General features: G+C 42.6%; 1 protein-coding gene across 7 annotated transcripts in view; it reads left to right on the top strand.

Moving 5' to 3' along the window:
• Window positions 1–18,557, top strand: part of GRB10 (growth factor receptor bound protein 10) — a 205,173-nt gene that overhangs the window by 173,521 nt on the left and 13,095 nt on the right. For all 7 annotated transcript variants that reach the window (XM_070615612.1, XM_070615608.1, XM_070615609.1 and 4 more), the window contains 4 exons: window positions 8,406–8,483; window positions 9,442–9,558; window positions 10,389–10,455; window positions 10,676–10,763. In XM_070615612.1, the coding sequence (XP_070471713.1) occupies window positions 8,406–8,483; window positions 9,442–9,558; window positions 10,389–10,455; window positions 10,676–10,763 (350 nt within the window). The remainder of the gene's footprint in view (window positions 1–8,405; window positions 8,484–9,441; window positions 9,559–10,388; window positions 10,456–10,675; window positions 10,764–18,557) is intronic.

Genomic DNA, 18,557 nt, shown 5'->3' with positions numbered 1-18,557 from the left:
ATGCCAATTAGCACCCCCAACCCCCAACCAGCTGAGACAACCAAAAATGTCTTTAGACATTACCAACTGTCCTCTGGTCTGTGAGGGGCCGGGAACTGCCCTTGGTTGAAACCACTGGATTAAAGGAATAAGAATTGAAAGGTCAAAACTAGGGAGGCAGGAGAGAGCAAATAGTTCATCAGGAGGGTTAATTATTCTCATGGCTGAGCATCAGACTTCTGGCTTCCTGAAAAGCCAGGGCCATGACGGAAACGTGACGAATTGTACAGCTCGCCGTAGCATCTCAAAGGAAATAGTGCCTCCTGACAATAAGTTCTAAAAGAAAGTTATTGCACAGAACCTCATATGGGATAATGCCCCTGACAAGAATTTCATAGTAATTGCCAAGTGATTTCATACGGCTCTTGAGTAAAAGCTAAGCTTATAACAGTAGAGCACATCTCACTTTTGATTTCCCAGGAAATGCTCTTTGCTCACATACATATGCCACTTGTCTGGGATTTCCTATGTATATAAAGTCCACACGAGTTGCAGGTTAGTTGACCTAAACGAACTTGGCTAAAGTTGGGGTGTCTGGAGAAGTTTGTTTTGTCACCTGTGGCCAACACATGCAATGGTCTGAGATGTCTTTACAAAAACCCCCAGCCATCATTGACGTTTTCCACTGGTCTGAGACTCTGGGTGGAGCCATCCAAAGAACCAGACGGGCAGAAGAGGAGGCTCAGCTCCGAACCCTCCCTGGAGATGCTGGGCATGCCGTATATCTCTCTGTCCCAGAACCTAATTTTGTTTTATTTTTGCCACTGATAAAACAAAAAGGGATTAAAATTAAAATGTTGCTATTTCATAACAGAAGAGGAAATGTTAGTGTTGGTATAAGATACTATGTATCATAGACTCCTCCTTTACAAGCCAGTTTTAAATTTAAGCGTCATCAATAGGAGACTGGTTAAATGAGTTACAGGGTATCCATGCAGAGGAATACTCTGCAGCTATCAAAAGAACAAGTTAGCTCTTCGGGTTGCATTGTGGAAAAATTTCTACGATATATTGTTAACAATGAAAAAGCGAAGTGCAGAGCACTAATAGAGAGTATGCTACGTTTAGAGAGGGAATGGAAATCTCAATGTGCGTTTGCTGGTGTCCATGTCAGCCTTCTGTAAGACTGCAGGAGAAAATAAAGAGGTCACTTATGGGGAGAGGGGATGCAGCTGTGCAAATGGGGGCAGCAGTAGGAGGGAAACCTTTAAAGTTTTAGGTATCTGTGACTTTTTTTGATAGTGAATGTAGAATCTGTTTTGGAAAAATCAAAAACGTAAGTGAAAAAGGAAAGTGATATCATACACTATGAAGCTATACATGTTATTACTTGGGGCAATACACAATATATCCAGTTAGCAACTTCTTAACCTCTGTTTCAGGAGTAAGAAAAAGCAGATGTCTCTCCTTTGGAGCCATCATAGCATAACGAGTCACAGGAAAAGAAGTGGGCAGAACTGATAGTGATTTTAGTAATTGACTTTGTTATTAGTGCTAACAATAATGCGCTACACAATATGTTAATGTAATACTATGAACATTTTTGAGCATTTGCTATAGGCCAAGCACTCTTCATCACTTCACACATAGGACCTCGTTTACTCTTCACAACAACTCTGTGACATATGTTTTATCATCATCCTCATTGTACAGATGACAAACCTGAAGCTCATCCAGTCATGCTCCAGTTGTGGCTGCTGGTATGTGACAGAGCCAGCATTAGAACCCCGAAAATTTTGGGTTACCTTCCTAACCACCACGCTTTACTTCCCTCCTTGAGAGACACCAGGAAGTCAAAAATCCATTCAGTTCTGAATGTGGTCCTGTCGTCCCGGCCACTTTGCAGGTAGCACTTTGCATCCAGTGAGCCACGGATTCCACGTCCTCAGGTGCCGTTCCTATAGGAGGATGGAGGCCTGGACCTAATATCCACTGCAATGTGGCAGTGACAGGCCCTTGAGCCATCTCAAGTGAAGCAGAAGTTGAGTTATGGCTTTCTGTCCTAGCTAGGTATGCTGCTCTGAGGTCTCTTGCCACCACTGAGCAGGCTCACAAAACAGCATCTGATGTAAGGATGTGAGAATTTCTCCCCATGTTACATCATCTCCACCCTCCCTGCCCTGCCTCAAATTGTCTTGCTTAGAGAGGTGGAAAGCATAATCAGAACACCAGGTTCTATGCTGATGGTCCCTCTCCTGTGCCTACGTGTTGCCTTCAGAATGGGGTGTATTTTGTGCCAGGGACTTGTGCTGTTTGAAGCAGTAGGGAGACCTTCTAAAATGCTTCCTGTTTCCTTGGCCCTGCAAGTTTCGCAAGCTTCTTGGATGTGAGCATTGACTCGTGTCCATCATCAGTCTTGTCTCCTTGACAGGGAGACAGGAACCAAGGTGGGCTGTGGCGGGTCAGCAGGCTGTAGAGGACCTGACCATCCCTCCGGATCCATCCATCTGCCCTACCTGTGCTTGCTCTGTGCCTGGGCATCTTGCCTGGCTCCCCACAAAATCCTCTTTGAGGACAGTGACTGCTTAGCGCTCAGAACTTTGGAGATGCTCAGAAAATCTGAATTGAAGGAAAGTGGAACTGACCCAAACTCCTGTGTCTGGCTTCGACCTTTCTTTTTTGAAGCTGCTCCTCCCTCTTGCCTGCCTGATGTCATGGGCACCACTGGAGTCAACGTGAGACTGCCTGGGGTTGGTAGAGTCAGCAGATGGGGCCTTTGGACCACAGAATCTGCAGGATCGCCTCGCAGGGTCTCATTCTCGGGCCTCCAAGGGGATGTCTCACCAACACGGTCCAAGGAAATGATGCGTTGCGCCTTTTCGTGGTTGACTTGAAGATCTTGTCAGTAGTAAGTGATGAGGGGTCCCTTCCAGCTCCAGCCCTCAGACTCCCTTGCCCCCTAAAAGTGGATCAGATGTGCCGTGTCCTCACATGGAGGAAGTGGACAACGCATGTAGGATGCCTTGGTTTACAACTGACATCAACCTGGAGACCCCAGAGCCCTGAAGCATAAAGCTTTGCCTCCCCAGTGTTCCTGACTCCATCCAGGACTAGATAGTATTGAAATAGCTATTTGGGTTGTATTAAAATCCCAGGGCTTTTTTTGAGAGGAAAACCTTATTTTATATCAACACAGGTACACTTTCTTTAAAAAAAATTATAGTTTGAGCCTATGTAGGAGAAACCTAGCCTAACTGTTCTTGTCTTTACAGATACTTCTAGGGGATAAAGTCCACAGATAATATCTGCTTTTGCCCCTCATTCCTTCCTTTTACACTGCTTTCTAAATAATTTCATAGATACTTTGGGGTCTGTGCAAGGAATACTAAAACTTTGGTACAGTTATCTATCATCTCCTCCTCTGCCACCCATCTTCCAGAAGTTTCTTGAACTTCTTCCCCAAGAGGGAGGTCTTGCTTCATCAGTGCAGAATTCTATAACGAGCGGTTGCTTTGGTTTTAAATGACCTGACACTGAAAAGGCAGTTAAAGTAGATGCTCTACAGGATGGCAGCGTGAAGAAAAACACGGGGCCTCCTCCCTCCACACAAACACTGGTGAGTGTGGAAGAGCGAAGGGAGGGTTCAAAGCGCACTGTACGCAGGGAACAAAGTCTTCTAGGAGGGCTGGAAGCTGTGCAGACCAGAAGCGAAGTATCCCAACGCTGGTGATGTTTTTTGCGTGTTCGCCAGACCCCAAGCACCCTTCCGGGAGCTTCATGTGTCACCTTGTTGAATCCTCATGAGAACCCTGGGGAGGGGAGGGGACCGGAGGCCTTCACAGAGCACAGTATACAGTCCAGGAGGAGAGGGAGCTCCGTGAGACGGGACCAGTCAAGATTCCGTGTTCCTGAGCTGGGCTCCTTAGGAATCACAGGAGGGGCTCGGGGAATGGCAGTGTGTTCCAGCGCTGCCCTTCCAGTGGAGCCCGCCTGTCTGCATGCTCACTCCCAAGGTCGCACCAGGTGGATGCCAAAATTTAGACCCCTGATTTCCCAAAGCCAATCCTCTGACAAGTGAGAATCTGTGGAGAGGTTTCGTCTATTCCACGGCAAAGTGAAACCAATAAGGATGGTGTAGTAAGCTTTCCACAAGCTAACTGTGCTTATGGCAAAGGACATATCCTTTAATCTGAGACTGTCCTCCCTACTTCATTAATGTCAAAATAGCCTTTATTTTATAAAGTGTTGTTGAGATTAAGTGGTAGGTTCGTGGCTAATTTTTGGTTTACATGTGTATTGTCTTGTTTGGCAAATGAGTTGCCAAGGCTTAAGGCAGTCACAGATATTTTTCCCCCCCAAAATTTGATTGCTTTATGAAATCGAAAAGAATGAAAATCACTGATTTCCTTTCACTGTCTTCCCTGTGAGATGATCTCTCAAGTCTAGTGGTTCTGAAATTGTATTTTTTTGTAGCAGAACTCTTTTCCCCCCTCAGGCATAATCTTTAATAATTCCCCAATATGTGAAATAGATAAAAAGACTGAATGGATTATATGGTATATCAGATTATTCTTAAGTGGCAGCGAATCCCCAGTCTCAGTAGCTGTAACGATAAAGACTCGCTCCTGCTCCTGCTCGAACCCAGTGGATGGAGCAGCGCCATCTTGAACGTTGCAGTCTCCCGCATGATGGGAGGGAAGAGAGAGCTGGAGGATCTCCCACTCCCAGTTAAATGACGCATGTCACTTCCACCCACAGTCGTTGGTCCAAACTGGTCACCCAGTCCCACCCAACCACAGGGGCCTGGGAAGTGTAAGCCTGCCACTTGACTGGAAGTGAAGAGCCAGAAATATGTGGCCAACAGTGCAATCACTTCCACACGTGTACAGTTTAAATGTCCGTTCAGACACAGCCTGCCACTTGCAGCATCTTCGAAGCGCCTCTCCCCTCGGAAGCAGTTTGAAAGCCTAGCCCTGCCTGGTGCCCTCCTGCCCCCACCCACCCTGCTGTGCCCTCTTGTGTGTGAGCAGGCCTCTCAGCCACCCCTGTAGGAACTACAGAAACGGACCCTTTTCTTTTTGTGCTAGCAGATAGAAACAAGGGGGGGTTAAAATATATTGAGAGTAGATGTGAAGGAAGGCACAAAAAACCAGTAGTTTTAAAAATGGGAAAAGTGAGGACATACTGTGCATATCTACCTACTATTGTACTTTAAAATCAAGATGAAATGGACATTCTTTGCAAAAATAGAAAAACCTTAAAATTGACTGAAAAACCTAGAAGGAGAAATTGAACATTTTTTTAAAAATGCATTTCTCTAAGTTTCCAGAAATATTTAGGCTCTGTGCTGTGTAAGCTGTAACAGAACCTGGAATAACATGGTACACTGAGGTTTGGTCCCCTTCAGTCTTCTGGGGCTGTGCTGTCCTTCAAGAACCTGGTCAGACGTGGCCTCATAAATGGAGACTTACCCCTCACCATGTGGATGGTTAGGGTTCCCTCTCCATTAATACCCAGATAATATTGCCTCTGATCTGTGTGTCTACTACAAAATTATAGCCCCTGAAGGTGGAAAGTAGGTCTTAAATTCATTTTGTATCCCTGGAGCTGAGCCCAACAATATGAATCATTTTTTGACCGTAACCCTAAACCCTTGTGCTATCTTTGCACAAAGAAATAAACTTACATTCCATCTCACTTAGTATAAAGATTAAATGTTTAATTAAATTCCAAGATAAAGGAATTGGCATTTTGTTATTTCTGATGTTGTTTATTATGTTAACACAATGTGTGGGGAGGGTATGTCTTAACATGGCGAGGATGCCCTCTGCACAGACAGGAAGTGCCTGTCTACCTAATATGGAGACATATCTGCGGTCTCTGTGCAAACAGAAGCATGACAGCAGCTGTCACCTTCTTTCTTTATTGTTTGGCACTGTCACATTCAATTAGATATGAATAAGAAACGAGAAACATATAGTGCAAAAGAACAGGAAAATATTTCTCTGGTCATATTTTCCTTCTTTTGAAGCAATAGAAGAAATTATAAAGGAAAAAGATTGATTTAGACTATATAAACATTTCTTTAAAATCCACTACACAAAAATAAAAAAGAAAATAAAGGACAAGATAATTTATACTATAGCTGGTAATCAAAAGGTTAATATCTAAACACTAGAAAGAGCTTATACAAATAAACCTACCACTCTGAAGGTTCTAGTATTTGTAATTGGGAAAAAAACATGAATTCATAGTCATAGACCTGCAGATAATAATGTAGATTAATAAAGTAAAAATAATACTTACAATGCAAATAAAGCATAATTGTATACCCACTTAAAAGACAAACTGATTAAACAACACATAGGTCAAGAATGATATACAGAAGAAATTTTAAAAATATTTTTAATTGAATAATTATAAAAATGTGACAAACTGTAATCAAAGTGGAGTTGACGAGGCAAATTTTTGGTCTTAAATATAATTTGAAAAACGTAAGACTTAAAATCAATGATCTTTGTATCCCTTCAAGACGTTATAAACAAAATTATCAAATTAAGGCCAAAGAAAGAAAAGGAGAAGGGAAGATATATATCCATACACAGGTAGTTCAGGAGGGCCCCAAGACCAGCCTCACGTTCACTAGAAGGACTCAGAACTCTTCAAGGCTTTTAGACTTGTGCTTACAGTGTCTTACAGTGGAAGGATGCAGGTTAAAATCAGCATCAGTTCAAGACACCTAGGAGATGGTCCCAGAGAGCTCCAGGCATGGGCTTCCAGGTGTCCTCTCCCAGTGGAACCATGTGGACAGTGCTGGCTTCTCCCAGCAGCCATGTATGGCGACAAGCACAGAGTGTTGCCAACCGGAGAAGCTTACCTGTTCCTTGTTGTCTAGGGTTTTTATTGGGGTCAGCAACATAGACACAGCTACTTTCCACACACCCCATAGGTCAAGCCGAGGCCAACATAAGGAGCCTTTAATTCCATTTACCCCCTCCCCACTTTTGAAGTATCTTGTCATGTATTTTAATTCTCTCTACATTTTAAGCCACTTATGACATGATAATGTTGTTGTTTTAGATGCTTCATTTTTATTTTAATTACCTACATCTCTGCACTTTAATCCTTCCTGAATTTGCATTCTTCTCTCTGGGACCAGAAGAATTGCACTTTGGAGTTCTTTTAGTATGGGCCTGCTGGCAGTGATATCTCTCTGAAATTTTGTTTGGCATATTCCTATTTTGTTTTCCTTATTGAAGGAAATTTTCACTGATTTGGGAATCCTAGGTTAGCAGTTATTTTCTTGGGCATTCCACCCATCCCATTGTCCTCTAACTCTCATCATTTATGTGAAGACGTCAGCTGTTAGTCCTCCCATTACTTCTGTGAAAGGCACGTGCATCTTTCTCTGGTTGCCTTTAACATTTTCTCTTTGTCTCTGTTTTTCAGCAATCTTTCCATCATGTGCCTAGATATGGGCTTCTATTTTTTATCCAGCTTCTGGATTCTGTATCTTGACGTCTTTTTATCAGTTTTGGAAAATTCTTGCCCATTATCTCTTCAAATATTTCTTCTGACCCATTTTCACTCTTCTCCTCTCATGGGAGTGCAGTTTACCTATGTTAGACCATTTCAACGTGTTCTAAATATTTTTATTTTAGAAATGAGTACATAATCTAAGGCCTAGGGCTAGAGATGAGCTTACATCCCATGAAGGAGAGTGACGAGGAAGATGCAATCCACTGGAGAACCTTGTTTTCTCTTCCTGACCTTTTTTCTTCCCGGTGGTTTGAATGGTTAATTAGGGAGTGTAGGTTGGGATGTGGGAAGTGTGCATGACTTTGCAGAGCTCTTACTGCTTCTTTCCAGGGTAAATAAAGCATGAAGTGCTGAGCTGATTAGGGAGTGAGCCTGGTTGGTTAGGAAGAGCACTGTTTTGGAAAAGGCTGTGTACATTCAAAGCCTGAATCCTTACTTTACCATGATCTTAAGCAACTTGCTTCCCTTCTCTGTGTTCAGTTCTGTTATTTGTAAAATGAGGATAAAGTACATATTTCATAAAATGGAGAGGACTAAAGAAAATAATAACAAAAAGCACTTAAAACAGTACTTGGCACATAGCCCCATTCAATAAGGTTAATTGTTGTTCTCGATCTCATCCTTATTACACTGTTACTGCCCTGCTTATTCCCTGCCCACCCATCATCCCCAAACCAGTCAGTGGTACTTTCCATGGAGTGACAGTCCTGGCGGGACTGAGAGGGGTTGCTGTATTGGATGTCTGTGCTCGGTTCACAGAGGCTGTAAGCAGGGTATTGTTCATTGTTCCGTACTGAGCATTGCCCTTCTCTGCCATGGGTTTGCATGTTCTGGGGCTTTGGGGGCTCATCTAGCCCCAGTGACTAACTCTGGCCTTTCCCCTTCAGTATGGAATGCTCCTTTACCAGAACTACAGAATCCCTCAGCAGAGGAAAGCCTTGCTCTCCCCGTTCTCGACTCCAGTGGTAAGTACAGCTGTGATCTTCAGAAGTCAAGTTCCTTTTCAGGTGCTGTGTCTGCATGTGCTGTGGATGTCTCATTTCAGATGAGGCTGCCAGGAGAAGCTCCAGATGAGCCTGAGTTTCAGAGAAGCCAGTATGTCCCATAGCATTCCATGTCCTGGGGGGTGGATTTTGTCATCTCAGCAGTGTCCCTGCTGGGCGCAGATTCCTCTGCCATCCTTCTCCCCATGCCTGCATCTCCTCTCAAGGTTGTTCAGGTAGATGGCTCTGTTTAAGGGTCAAAAACTGTTAACAGCAACATTCAGCTCTACTGAGGAGCCTTTCCTACCTGTGGCTTTTGTTCCTTTCAGCTGTGGGTTCTATGGTGCTGTTGACCATTATGCTTGAGTCATTTGCTAGTGAGGATTTAGAAATTATAACGTCGTTTTGTGTTCTGAGGACATACTTTACATCCCAAAGGTACAGAAAGACTTCATCCTCTCAAAATATTATCTTAAAGATCCTTCTACGTGCGTGTCTTGGAGATGTCAGATTATGCCACGGAAAGAGTGTGTGTGTTCCCTGAACTAACATACTGAGGGAAGGCCTGGGTTGCTGATGAGGACTGGGCTCACCTGTGAGGTTTCCATTTCTCCCATGTGCTTTAGTGAAGGACAGGGAGCCTGTGAAGGACCACACGGGCCAAATCCTTTTGGCACCAGTGGCCACACAGCAGCCTTTGAATGCTGCGAGAGGGTTGGAACATTTCTTTTTCTTCTTAAGAGAAACCAAAGCCGTTTCCAGCTCTAGGGCCTTTGGCCACTGAATTTTCAACCTGAACCTTAGAGAGCTGGGAGCTCGCATGAGGGGCATTCCTATCACCTTTTCCTGCTGTCTTTTCAATTATTTCATGCCAAGATTCCCATGTGCTGCTATAGCTCATTTCCCTATATTTTAAGAACTTGTGGCCTTTCCTCTCTAGCGCAGTGTCTCTGAGAACTCCCTCGTGGCAATGGATTTTTCTGGGCAAACAGGAAGAGTGATCGAGAATCCAGCGGAAGCCCAGAGCGCAGCCCTGGAAGAAGGCCACGCCTGGAGGGTAAGGCCATGGCCCAGTCCCAGCAGGACAGGTTCCCTCGGGGTGGCATCCCAGGAGAATGGTTCTGTGGGTGCTGGCAAGGGGGTGAGATGTTGGGGAGGGGAGGGTGGCATCTGAGTTCTAAGCTGCGGGAAGCAATTGGCACTTCTGGGCCCCTCCACGTTCCCACACCTGCCACCCCCACTGCCTCCCTGACCTATGGGCTCACACGCAGAACTCTTCCTGCTGATGAGTCATCAGTGGCCATCTGTGAGGAGCATGGAGCCCACGCCTCTGCCTCACCTCTAGTCAGCTTCCTGGCCTTGGACATCTCTTCGGTTAAGTTCCTAATCTCTAGATGGAAAAACGTCACCCAACTTTCAGATTTTCCTGAAATGTAAAGACAGTATATAAATCATGAGCCTGCAGCTCTAGCACAGAAAGGCTTCCCCAGACTTTAGCATCACAGTGTCTGGAAAAGGACGCTGTCCCCAAAGCACAGGGATCCTGTGACCAGTGTTTGCAGAACTGCCTGAGTTCAGTGGGGAAGCTCACGCTTTTCTCCTAAGATGTATCAGGAATTTCACTGTATGTCCTCTGTGTAAGAAACAAGAGTCTGCTTCAATACTGGGACCATTAGGAATATACCCGGAGGCTTCTGTTTCTGTTTTTAACAACCGTGACGCATTGCTCTTTGTTGTCCATGGTCATATGGGTTCAGGTGGCTTTCACTCCACAGTCCAGGGCCCTGTCATCTGGCCAGGCTTCCTGCCCTGAGGTGTGTGTACCGGGTGGCTTGTTGGTTATGTCAGTCTGCTATCTTAGCGCTAACATGGGGATTTCTTTTGCAGAAGCGAAGCACGCGGATGAATATCCTAGGTAGCCAAAGTCCCCTCCACCCTTCTACCCTAAGTACAGGTAAACACAGCATATTGGCCTGGTATTTTTGTATGTAAAGAAAATAAAACAGCTCCCACCCCTCCCCGAGCTTCACAAAGCTGTCTGGGTCCAGAGCACCCCACGAGAGGTGTGGCCACGGGATCGGGGCCCGGCACTGATCGCAAGTAGCGGTGCTGTCAGGGAAGCCATTCTGCAGAGGGGTCGAGACCCTACCTTCCTTCTCTCTTCCATCCCGCAGTGATTCATAGGACGCAGCACTGGTTTCACGGCAGGATCTCCAGGGAGGAGTCGCACAGGATCATTAAGCAGCAAGGGCTGGTTGATGGGTAAGGAGCCACCACTGATAAGAGCTGGCATCTGCTGAGGTTTCATTTTGCTAGGCGTGTATTCTGTTCAGTTCCTCAGAGCATCAGGCATAATAGGCAGTAGTTGTATCCTCATTTTAAAGAGGCAAAAATGTGTGCAGAGGTGTTAGTGTTGTGTAGGGCTTGCACATCTGGTAAGTGGCAGGAGAGGGATTGCAGTCTGCCTCGTCCATACTCCGGCTGTAACCATCCTCCACCTCTTTGTTGAGATTCAAACCAGATGAAGAACACAAGATAGTTATTTTTAATTAATAAGGCATTGGGCAAGTGGAAAAAAAATATTTTTGCCCCCACCTTTCGATTTATACATGCTGTCAGTTAGCTTTTGATGAGAATAAGCAATAAACAATTTAGTGGCTTAAAACAACAAAGCTCTATCACTTCTCTCAATCAGAGTTGGTTGAGTGGCTCTTCTCACCTGGGCCAGCTCTACTGGCGCTGGGGTGGCTTCATTCATGGGTCTGGAGGCCTGTGCTGGCTGTTGGCTGTGGTGACAGGGTGACTGGGCACAGGTTCCCAGCAGGCTAGCCTGGGCTGGTTCATATGTGGCCCTCACAGGGTTCCCAGGAACAGGAGACATCAAACCGCAGTGCCCAAGCATTCCTCAGGGCTCTCTTTGCATCACATTTGCTGCCGTTCCATGGGCCAAAGCATATCCTGCAGCCTGGCTCAGCTCATATCACTATGGGAAGGGACTGCCCCAGGGTGTGGATGCAGGGAGAGATGTCTGATTGATGAGGGGTCACTGCAGTGTCCCTCACAGCAGAGCTCAGCCTCAGGCTTCTCCTTGCTCCCAAGAAGAGAGGCTCTCTGGTCTCCCTCTCTCAGAAGAATTAGTTTCTTTGTCAGCTATCCCTCACAGGGTCTGCTGGAAAAACAGGTTCTTAGAAGCTGCTAAACTCAAAGAACAATCCTTTTGTCCTTCAGCTTGAAAAAGTTTTATTATGAAAATTTCCAAATTCACCTAAGAGAGAAGAGGATGATGAACCCCCACTTACTCCTTGCCCACCTGCAACAATTTGCTGACCTTATTTTGTCTCCCCTCTCCCCACATTATTCTTCCTTCCTCTCCTCTTTGTCTTCATCTTCATCATCTTCCTTCTTCCTTTTTACATTTTCCTTCCTCTTTCTTCTTCTGGAATATTTTAAAGGAAATCCCAGGCATCCTAAGTTTTCCCAATAAATATATTTCAGTGCATATCTCTAAAAGATAAGCACCCTTTTCCTTTGATGTAAATACAGTATCATTATTACACTTAGCAAGATAAACAAGAATTCCTTAATATTATCTAAAATCCAATCCGTGTTCAAATTTCCTCAATTGTCACCCAAAAAAGTCTTTTAAATTTAGTTGGTTTAAATCAGGATCCGCAAATAGCATTTGGTTGATATGTCTCTTAAGTCTCCTTAAATATAATAATAGTCTCCCCCACCACTCCATTCTTCTATTTTTTTTTTCATGTCTTTCATTTGTTGGAGAAGTGGGTCATTTGGTAGTTGTATACTTGTGGTTTCTTTTAATATGTTCCCCTGTCTCCCTCATTTCCTGTGAAGGGGCAGTTGGGCTCCGTTAGACTCAGATTCATTTCTTCTGGGAGAGCGCTTCAGGGGGGTGCTGTGTTTTCTTCCGCCTCAAGTTGAGAAACATGTAGGGTGCGGTTGTCCTACTTGGTGATCTTTGGGTTGAGTTGGGGATTCAGGTGTCGTCAGCATGACCTGCCTGATCAGGTTCCCTTCCCTGCTCACCAAGTGGTTTGATCAGCCAATACTGGACCATGGTCACAATTTCACTAGGGTACAAAATCATCATTTTTGAATTCTATTATTCTTTCGTCATTCCTTAGCTGAAATTCTTTCCCTTGTCAACACAAATAATCCATAAGCAACCTATAAATGAAAATTGGGGTGAGTTCATTCTGAGGCAAATGTGAGGACCATATAGCCCACGGTGCTCCTTCCCCAAGGAAGGAAGGGCACCAAAGAAGTGGGGTGTACAGAGTGGTTATATGCCCTCAAAGAGCATGTTTCGCCTATGGTTGAAACATCCCTTCTCCAATAGTCATGAGACTGCTCTGTTGGCACAGCAATTGGTGGACACAGCAGGTAGTAGGTCTTCTGTCTTAGTGAAAGCAGTTGATAGACACAGCAGGTAGTAGGTCTGCTGTCTCAGTGGATACAGCAGGGTAGCAGGTCTGTTGTGTCGAGCTGGGTGGTCACAGGTGAGTACAGCAATCAGTTCCTAACCTAGGGAAAGATGCTTATCCTTAAGGAAATGCCAATGTGGGGGAAGTTGTGCCTTTATCTTAAGGCCATTTGTTCTTGCCTGTGGGACATAGCAAATGCTTAAAGCAAATATACAATGCATGCTCAACAGCCACGTCAGGCCCTTTTGGAAAAACAAAGTCAGGCCAAAGTAGGTTTACACCAAATGGCTTCCTCATATACTCCAGTACATCCTATTACTTGCCATTTATTTGTCATGTCCCCCCTTTTGATCTATAATCTTTTGATATAAAGCATCGATAATCAAAATATTGTACCTCGGTGCCAGGGTGGTTGCTGCCTGCTCTGAATCCATTATGTCCCTCAGTGCCATGCTTTTGTCTCATTTATTTTCCCAGTTTTCTATGTTAGGGGGAAATAGTCAGATATAGTGGACAAGCATAGAGGTGTGTATGTTAACAGAGGAAGCATTTTATAGGTTATATAATTTTCAATTAATTTTAGATTGTTGCACAAATGTATATGTGCTTTTCTATGACTCTTCACATTTACATTGTTCACAATTATAGAACAAGTACAGTAACAATAACAATTCAACATATTTAAAAACATTAGTTTGAAATGAGTTCTTAGTCCTATTCCTTTTCAGAAAAGGAAATTTGTCCAGGGTTATAAGATCAATTGACCATCAAGTCACTGGACAACTGTTATTCCACCTTGTATGCCGGTCTTACAAAACAGAGTAAGATAACAGCAATTAGTTTGAATATTATGACTATTACAAGAATTCCAAGAAGTAATAGAAATAGGAATTGCAATCCAGATCGAAAAATGGAACCAATACTGGAAGGGAGCCAACCAAACAAATCAAACTGGGTGTAGGATCACTTAAGTCATTCACCTGTTTCTTCATGTACTTTAGCAAAGATGACACGTTGGAAGACTAGTCAGGTATAAAAACACAGCATTCAGTCTGAATAATTGCACTTGTACCACCTTGGGATGCTGTAAGAATATTTCAGGCCATTCTGTTTTCGAAGACAGCCTTTCTCATTAAGGACATTTCAGTATTTAATAAGGCTATTCCTGCTTGACTATTACTAAGGGCTTGTTGAATAAATTTATTCAGGGCTTCCATATATCATAATGACATCTTTTAGCCCCAAAGAAGGAGAAAATATAGCCGCTTGGTGGCCATACCAGTGGAATACTGAATGAACCTTAAAGAGAGAGAGAGATTGGCAACAGATGTTAACTCAGTGTGAATCGTTCCCTGCTTCCACAGGAAACCCAGGGTGCAGTGTTTTAGCCATCCAGGTAGTAGCCAAGACCAGAGGTTTGTTCCACATAATCACTGAGTTCCATTAAGAGCCATCCAATAAATGCCTAGCCTTCAAAACCAGCCTGTTCCAAGTCAATCACTTTCTTTAAGTATGATAGTATTCCAAAACCTTAAGTGGAACAATTATAAAATCGGTGTACAGTTTAAGCATAACAAAGGTTTAAAGGAGGAGATACAACGTTGGGAATACAGGCCTGGTCTGGAGTCTTTGAACAGCTGTCTTCAATAGATGCCATCTTCTTCTCATCCTGGTGTGGTCCCTTTCAACAGGGCTGCAGAGTCTTTTATTTGATGTCTCTTCTGATAAATAAATTCTCCTGGTTATCATCCATGATCCTTAAGGTCTAGGGGTTCTCTGTGAAAGAATCAGCTACCAATCTTTCATTTCTTTTAAGCATCTCAATAAGACCCTGACAATAATGTAACATATCCCTTAAGCAAAGTTGGTTCACGTATTTCCTCATCTAATTGCGTAGGCTGTCCTATTGTTTCAAAAGGACACAGCCAATGTTTACCAAAAGTGTAGATCTAAGATTAAGGAGCACTAACAGAAGAGCTTTTGGCCATTGGAGTAAATGCTTCTGAAAGCTTTGCCAATTAAGTTTTGATTGGGCAATTAGTTCTTTCCATCAATCCTGAGGACTGGGAATGGTAAGCACAGTGGAAATGCTGCATTATTGGCTAAATACTACAAATAGATTTAATTATTTGTGTGGTGAAATGAGTTCCCCAGTCACTATCTAACTCTGTAGGAATTCTGCAAACAGGAATTATCCTTTTCAATAATAATTTACCTAAAGCCGTTGCTCTTCTGCAAGGAAAAGCCTCAACACAATGTGAGAACATACAAATCATTACAAGATATATTTATCCTTGGGATGGTGGCATTTGGACAAAGTCCAATTGCCATACCTCAAAGGGTCCCTTAGGAAGGGGAAAGTGGCCTTATGACTCATGAAATGGTTTCTGTGGATTATACCTTGGGCATATAACAGAAGAAGTATAGGCTATATGAGCCACTGTGGGAGAGAGTTTCTAAAAGTATTATTTTTCCCTTTTGTTGCCACCTTTATGTGTGTGTATATGTATATATATATGTATTTTTTTTTCCTTCCATGGTGGTTTCTTGAGCCTATAGAAGGAAATTTTTTTAGTGGGTTAGCAGAGTTAATAGAAAGTAGCAGGCATTCTTGAGGCTGGACAGCATATCCAGCTTGATAACATCCTTGCTTATCTTTTAAGTAAGACCCATCTCTAACCCAAATTACATAATAGAATGCAGTCATGCTCTTCTCCACTTGTGATGTTGGAAGCAAGGTAGCAGGACTAAAATAGTGAATAATATTTACCTACACAATATAACCTGAGAGGGTTTGTCATCATTTACTTGATGATGCTTCCCATGCAATTTAGCATACCAAACAAGCTAATTAATATCTCCCTTTTATAGGAAGAGAGCACAAATTTCTTTGACAAGTCCCAGGGGCCCTCCGAAAATTCTCAAAGAATATCAAATAAAGACTTCATTTAGGATATGGATTATTGGGGAGCTTGTCAAAAATATCAAAAGATTTTAAAACGTTTATTTAAACAAGATCCAGGGGTTGCTGATGTTGTCATCATGAAACAAGGGTCACTGAAACAATGCTTTGTGATAACATTTAACCAAGGTGACAACAGAAACAGTCAAAATCCTTGATAAAGAGACCTCATCCCTTTTGAACATAGGAAATTATCTCAACAAAACACAGATCTTCTGTCCTTTGGGTAAACTTACTCAAAAGAAAAACCTTTTATAGCCTCTTTATCAAGAGCAGATAAGAGTTTAAGAAAATTATCCTTTTAAGAGAGAAAGCCAAATTCTAATTTTTGAACAAGCTTACTTTTTATATTAAACCTTATCTACGTAATTTATTTTAATCTTAGCCAACTTGACCATTTACAAAACTCTGCAGGGTTTTACTTTCACCAACCTTCTGTCACTTCCCCTTACTCTCAGAATTTGTCTCATGTCTTTCTTTTTCCCCCCAGTACTTTAGGACAAATTTATCTTTCTTAACCAAACAAACAAAAATATTTTGATTCTACATGCCACAACTAGAAGGACCTGCAACTAAGATATACAACTATGTACCAGGGGAGATTTGGGGAGATAAAGCAGGGAAAAAAAAAAAAGATTGGCCACAGTTGTTAGCTCAGGTGCCAATCTTAAAAAAAATAAATTCCATTCTTTTTACCTTCTTTACTGAAAACTTACACCTTTCCTTGAATACAAATATGTTTTCCTTATTAATTTCTAGTAGCTTTAATCATGTATTAGAATTCTTTAACCCTTAGAAACCTTCAGTTTTAGTGAAAATTAAGAGTAAGTAATTATAAACTTTCTTTAGCACTTTGTGGCTTGGCAAATTTGTAAACACTTTTCATGATTTTTAGAAACATGTTACTTTATAGTACAATCTTTTAATAACATGCAAGACATGTTTACTAGTACACTTAAGCAACTTTTAGTTTTTCCTGTAATAAGAAGCCAATAGTAGGTGAACTTACATTAATAATTAATGTCCAACACTTTATCTTATTTAGAGATGATCTAGATATTTAATGAATTTTTAGCATTTAAATTAAACTAGCAAAACTTCAAAGTTTCAAGTTACCAAAGAGATTTCAGAAGCTATTTTAAGTACATACACCATAACACATAATTATTGTTAAAAGTTCACCCAACAGTTACCTTTTTCACATCTATTTAGGTTTTTGTTCCCAATAATCATTTAGATTGCCTACATGACTTGATGAGACATTAGACAAAATTAGCCATCATTTTAAGTTATTATTTTTGTTAACCAGTTTTGTAAGAGACAACGTCAGCTTATTTGACCAGTAAACATAGAATAAAGGCCACATGTCTGTTTCATATCCAATGCTGATAGCTCTAAGGACATGCCTGTTTTAATCAAACCAACAAACTTAAACAAACTTTTATTTACCAAAGATTATTTCATCCCACGTTAACTTGAAAGATGTTTGGGTTAGCTGCATTTAAAAAAAAATTTTGTAAGCACTTACTTTAAGGGAATTGAATAGAGCTCTTTAGAAATCATACCATCCGGAGGGAAAATACTACACATTTATGACATACATAGACACACACATAAACAACAGACAGATATAACAAAGATGTTCCTTAGATTTCTGGGCTAGGGTGTTCTCACAGCAGACCATGGTGGCAAAAACTTGTTTTCCCAGTTTTTCTTCTTTCTTTCTTTTGGTCTTAAGAATCTGGGTTGGAAATATCCCCCTTTGTTAAGCAATTGCAGTCACAGCATGAAGCCAACTGGAGTTCAGAGGAGGCTGCCCATTCAGGAACTGATTTCCCACTTTTCTTTTAATGTTGTTTGCTGTAAAGTCTGAACAACTTCTAAGGACAGTGTAATGAGTCAAAAAATGGACTGCTGGTTGAGTGTTACTCCCTGGAGAAAGGTTGTAACAGTGTCTTACATGCCTCAGTTTCTCCCTCTGGCAGTCTAAAACCACCATGGGGGCTTGGAGCACAGGTGACCAGCCCTTTGCACTTCGCATGATATGGAACCTGAAGTGACTTCACTCACCCACTGCACAGTAAGCCAATCTCTGACACTAGGTGTAGTGGAAGAAAGTAGGAGTTTTATTATTGCACAGCACTGAGCAAGGAGAAAGGGCAGCTAACACTGAAATCCCAAACAACCCAAAAACCTAAAAGTAAGGGTTTTTATTTGGAGTTTTATCTAGGGGAGGGAGAGCATATGGCCTTGCCGGTCAGAGCTTTCCCACCAGCCTGGGGAGGCTGCTTGTAGGAAGGAGGAGGAGGAGATAACGAATCCAGCTGGCTGTCCTTGGCTGTTTGTCTCCATGGCAAATAGTGGATTCTGGAGCCAGGAAGCCAGGGAGTAAGCAGGGAATGAGTGCTTTGGTTTTAACTCTATATATGCTGGGTTTAATGTAAGGAAATCAATATCAGTGCTAGTATCACCTGGATGAGCCATAATTAATTAACATGAGTGGAGTGGAGTTCCCTATGAGACTGCTACACGTCACAAGGCATTTGATCCTCCAACGCTCCTGCTGAGGTCCTCAGTCACCTGAGAATACCTTTCTGGCCAGGAGGATCAGTATCCCCTTTCTTTGGAGCTGAACACATTCAGTCCCTC

Source organism: Equus przewalskii, chromosome 4 (assembly GCF_037783145.1).
Source record: "Equus przewalskii isolate Varuska chromosome 4, EquPr2, whole genome shotgun sequence".
NCBI classification, from domain to species: Eukaryota; Metazoa; Chordata; class Mammalia; order Perissodactyla; family Equidae; genus Equus; species Equus przewalskii.
The sequence above is the reverse complement of the archived record's forward strand: the minus strand, read 5'-3'. Positions and strand labels throughout refer to the sequence as shown.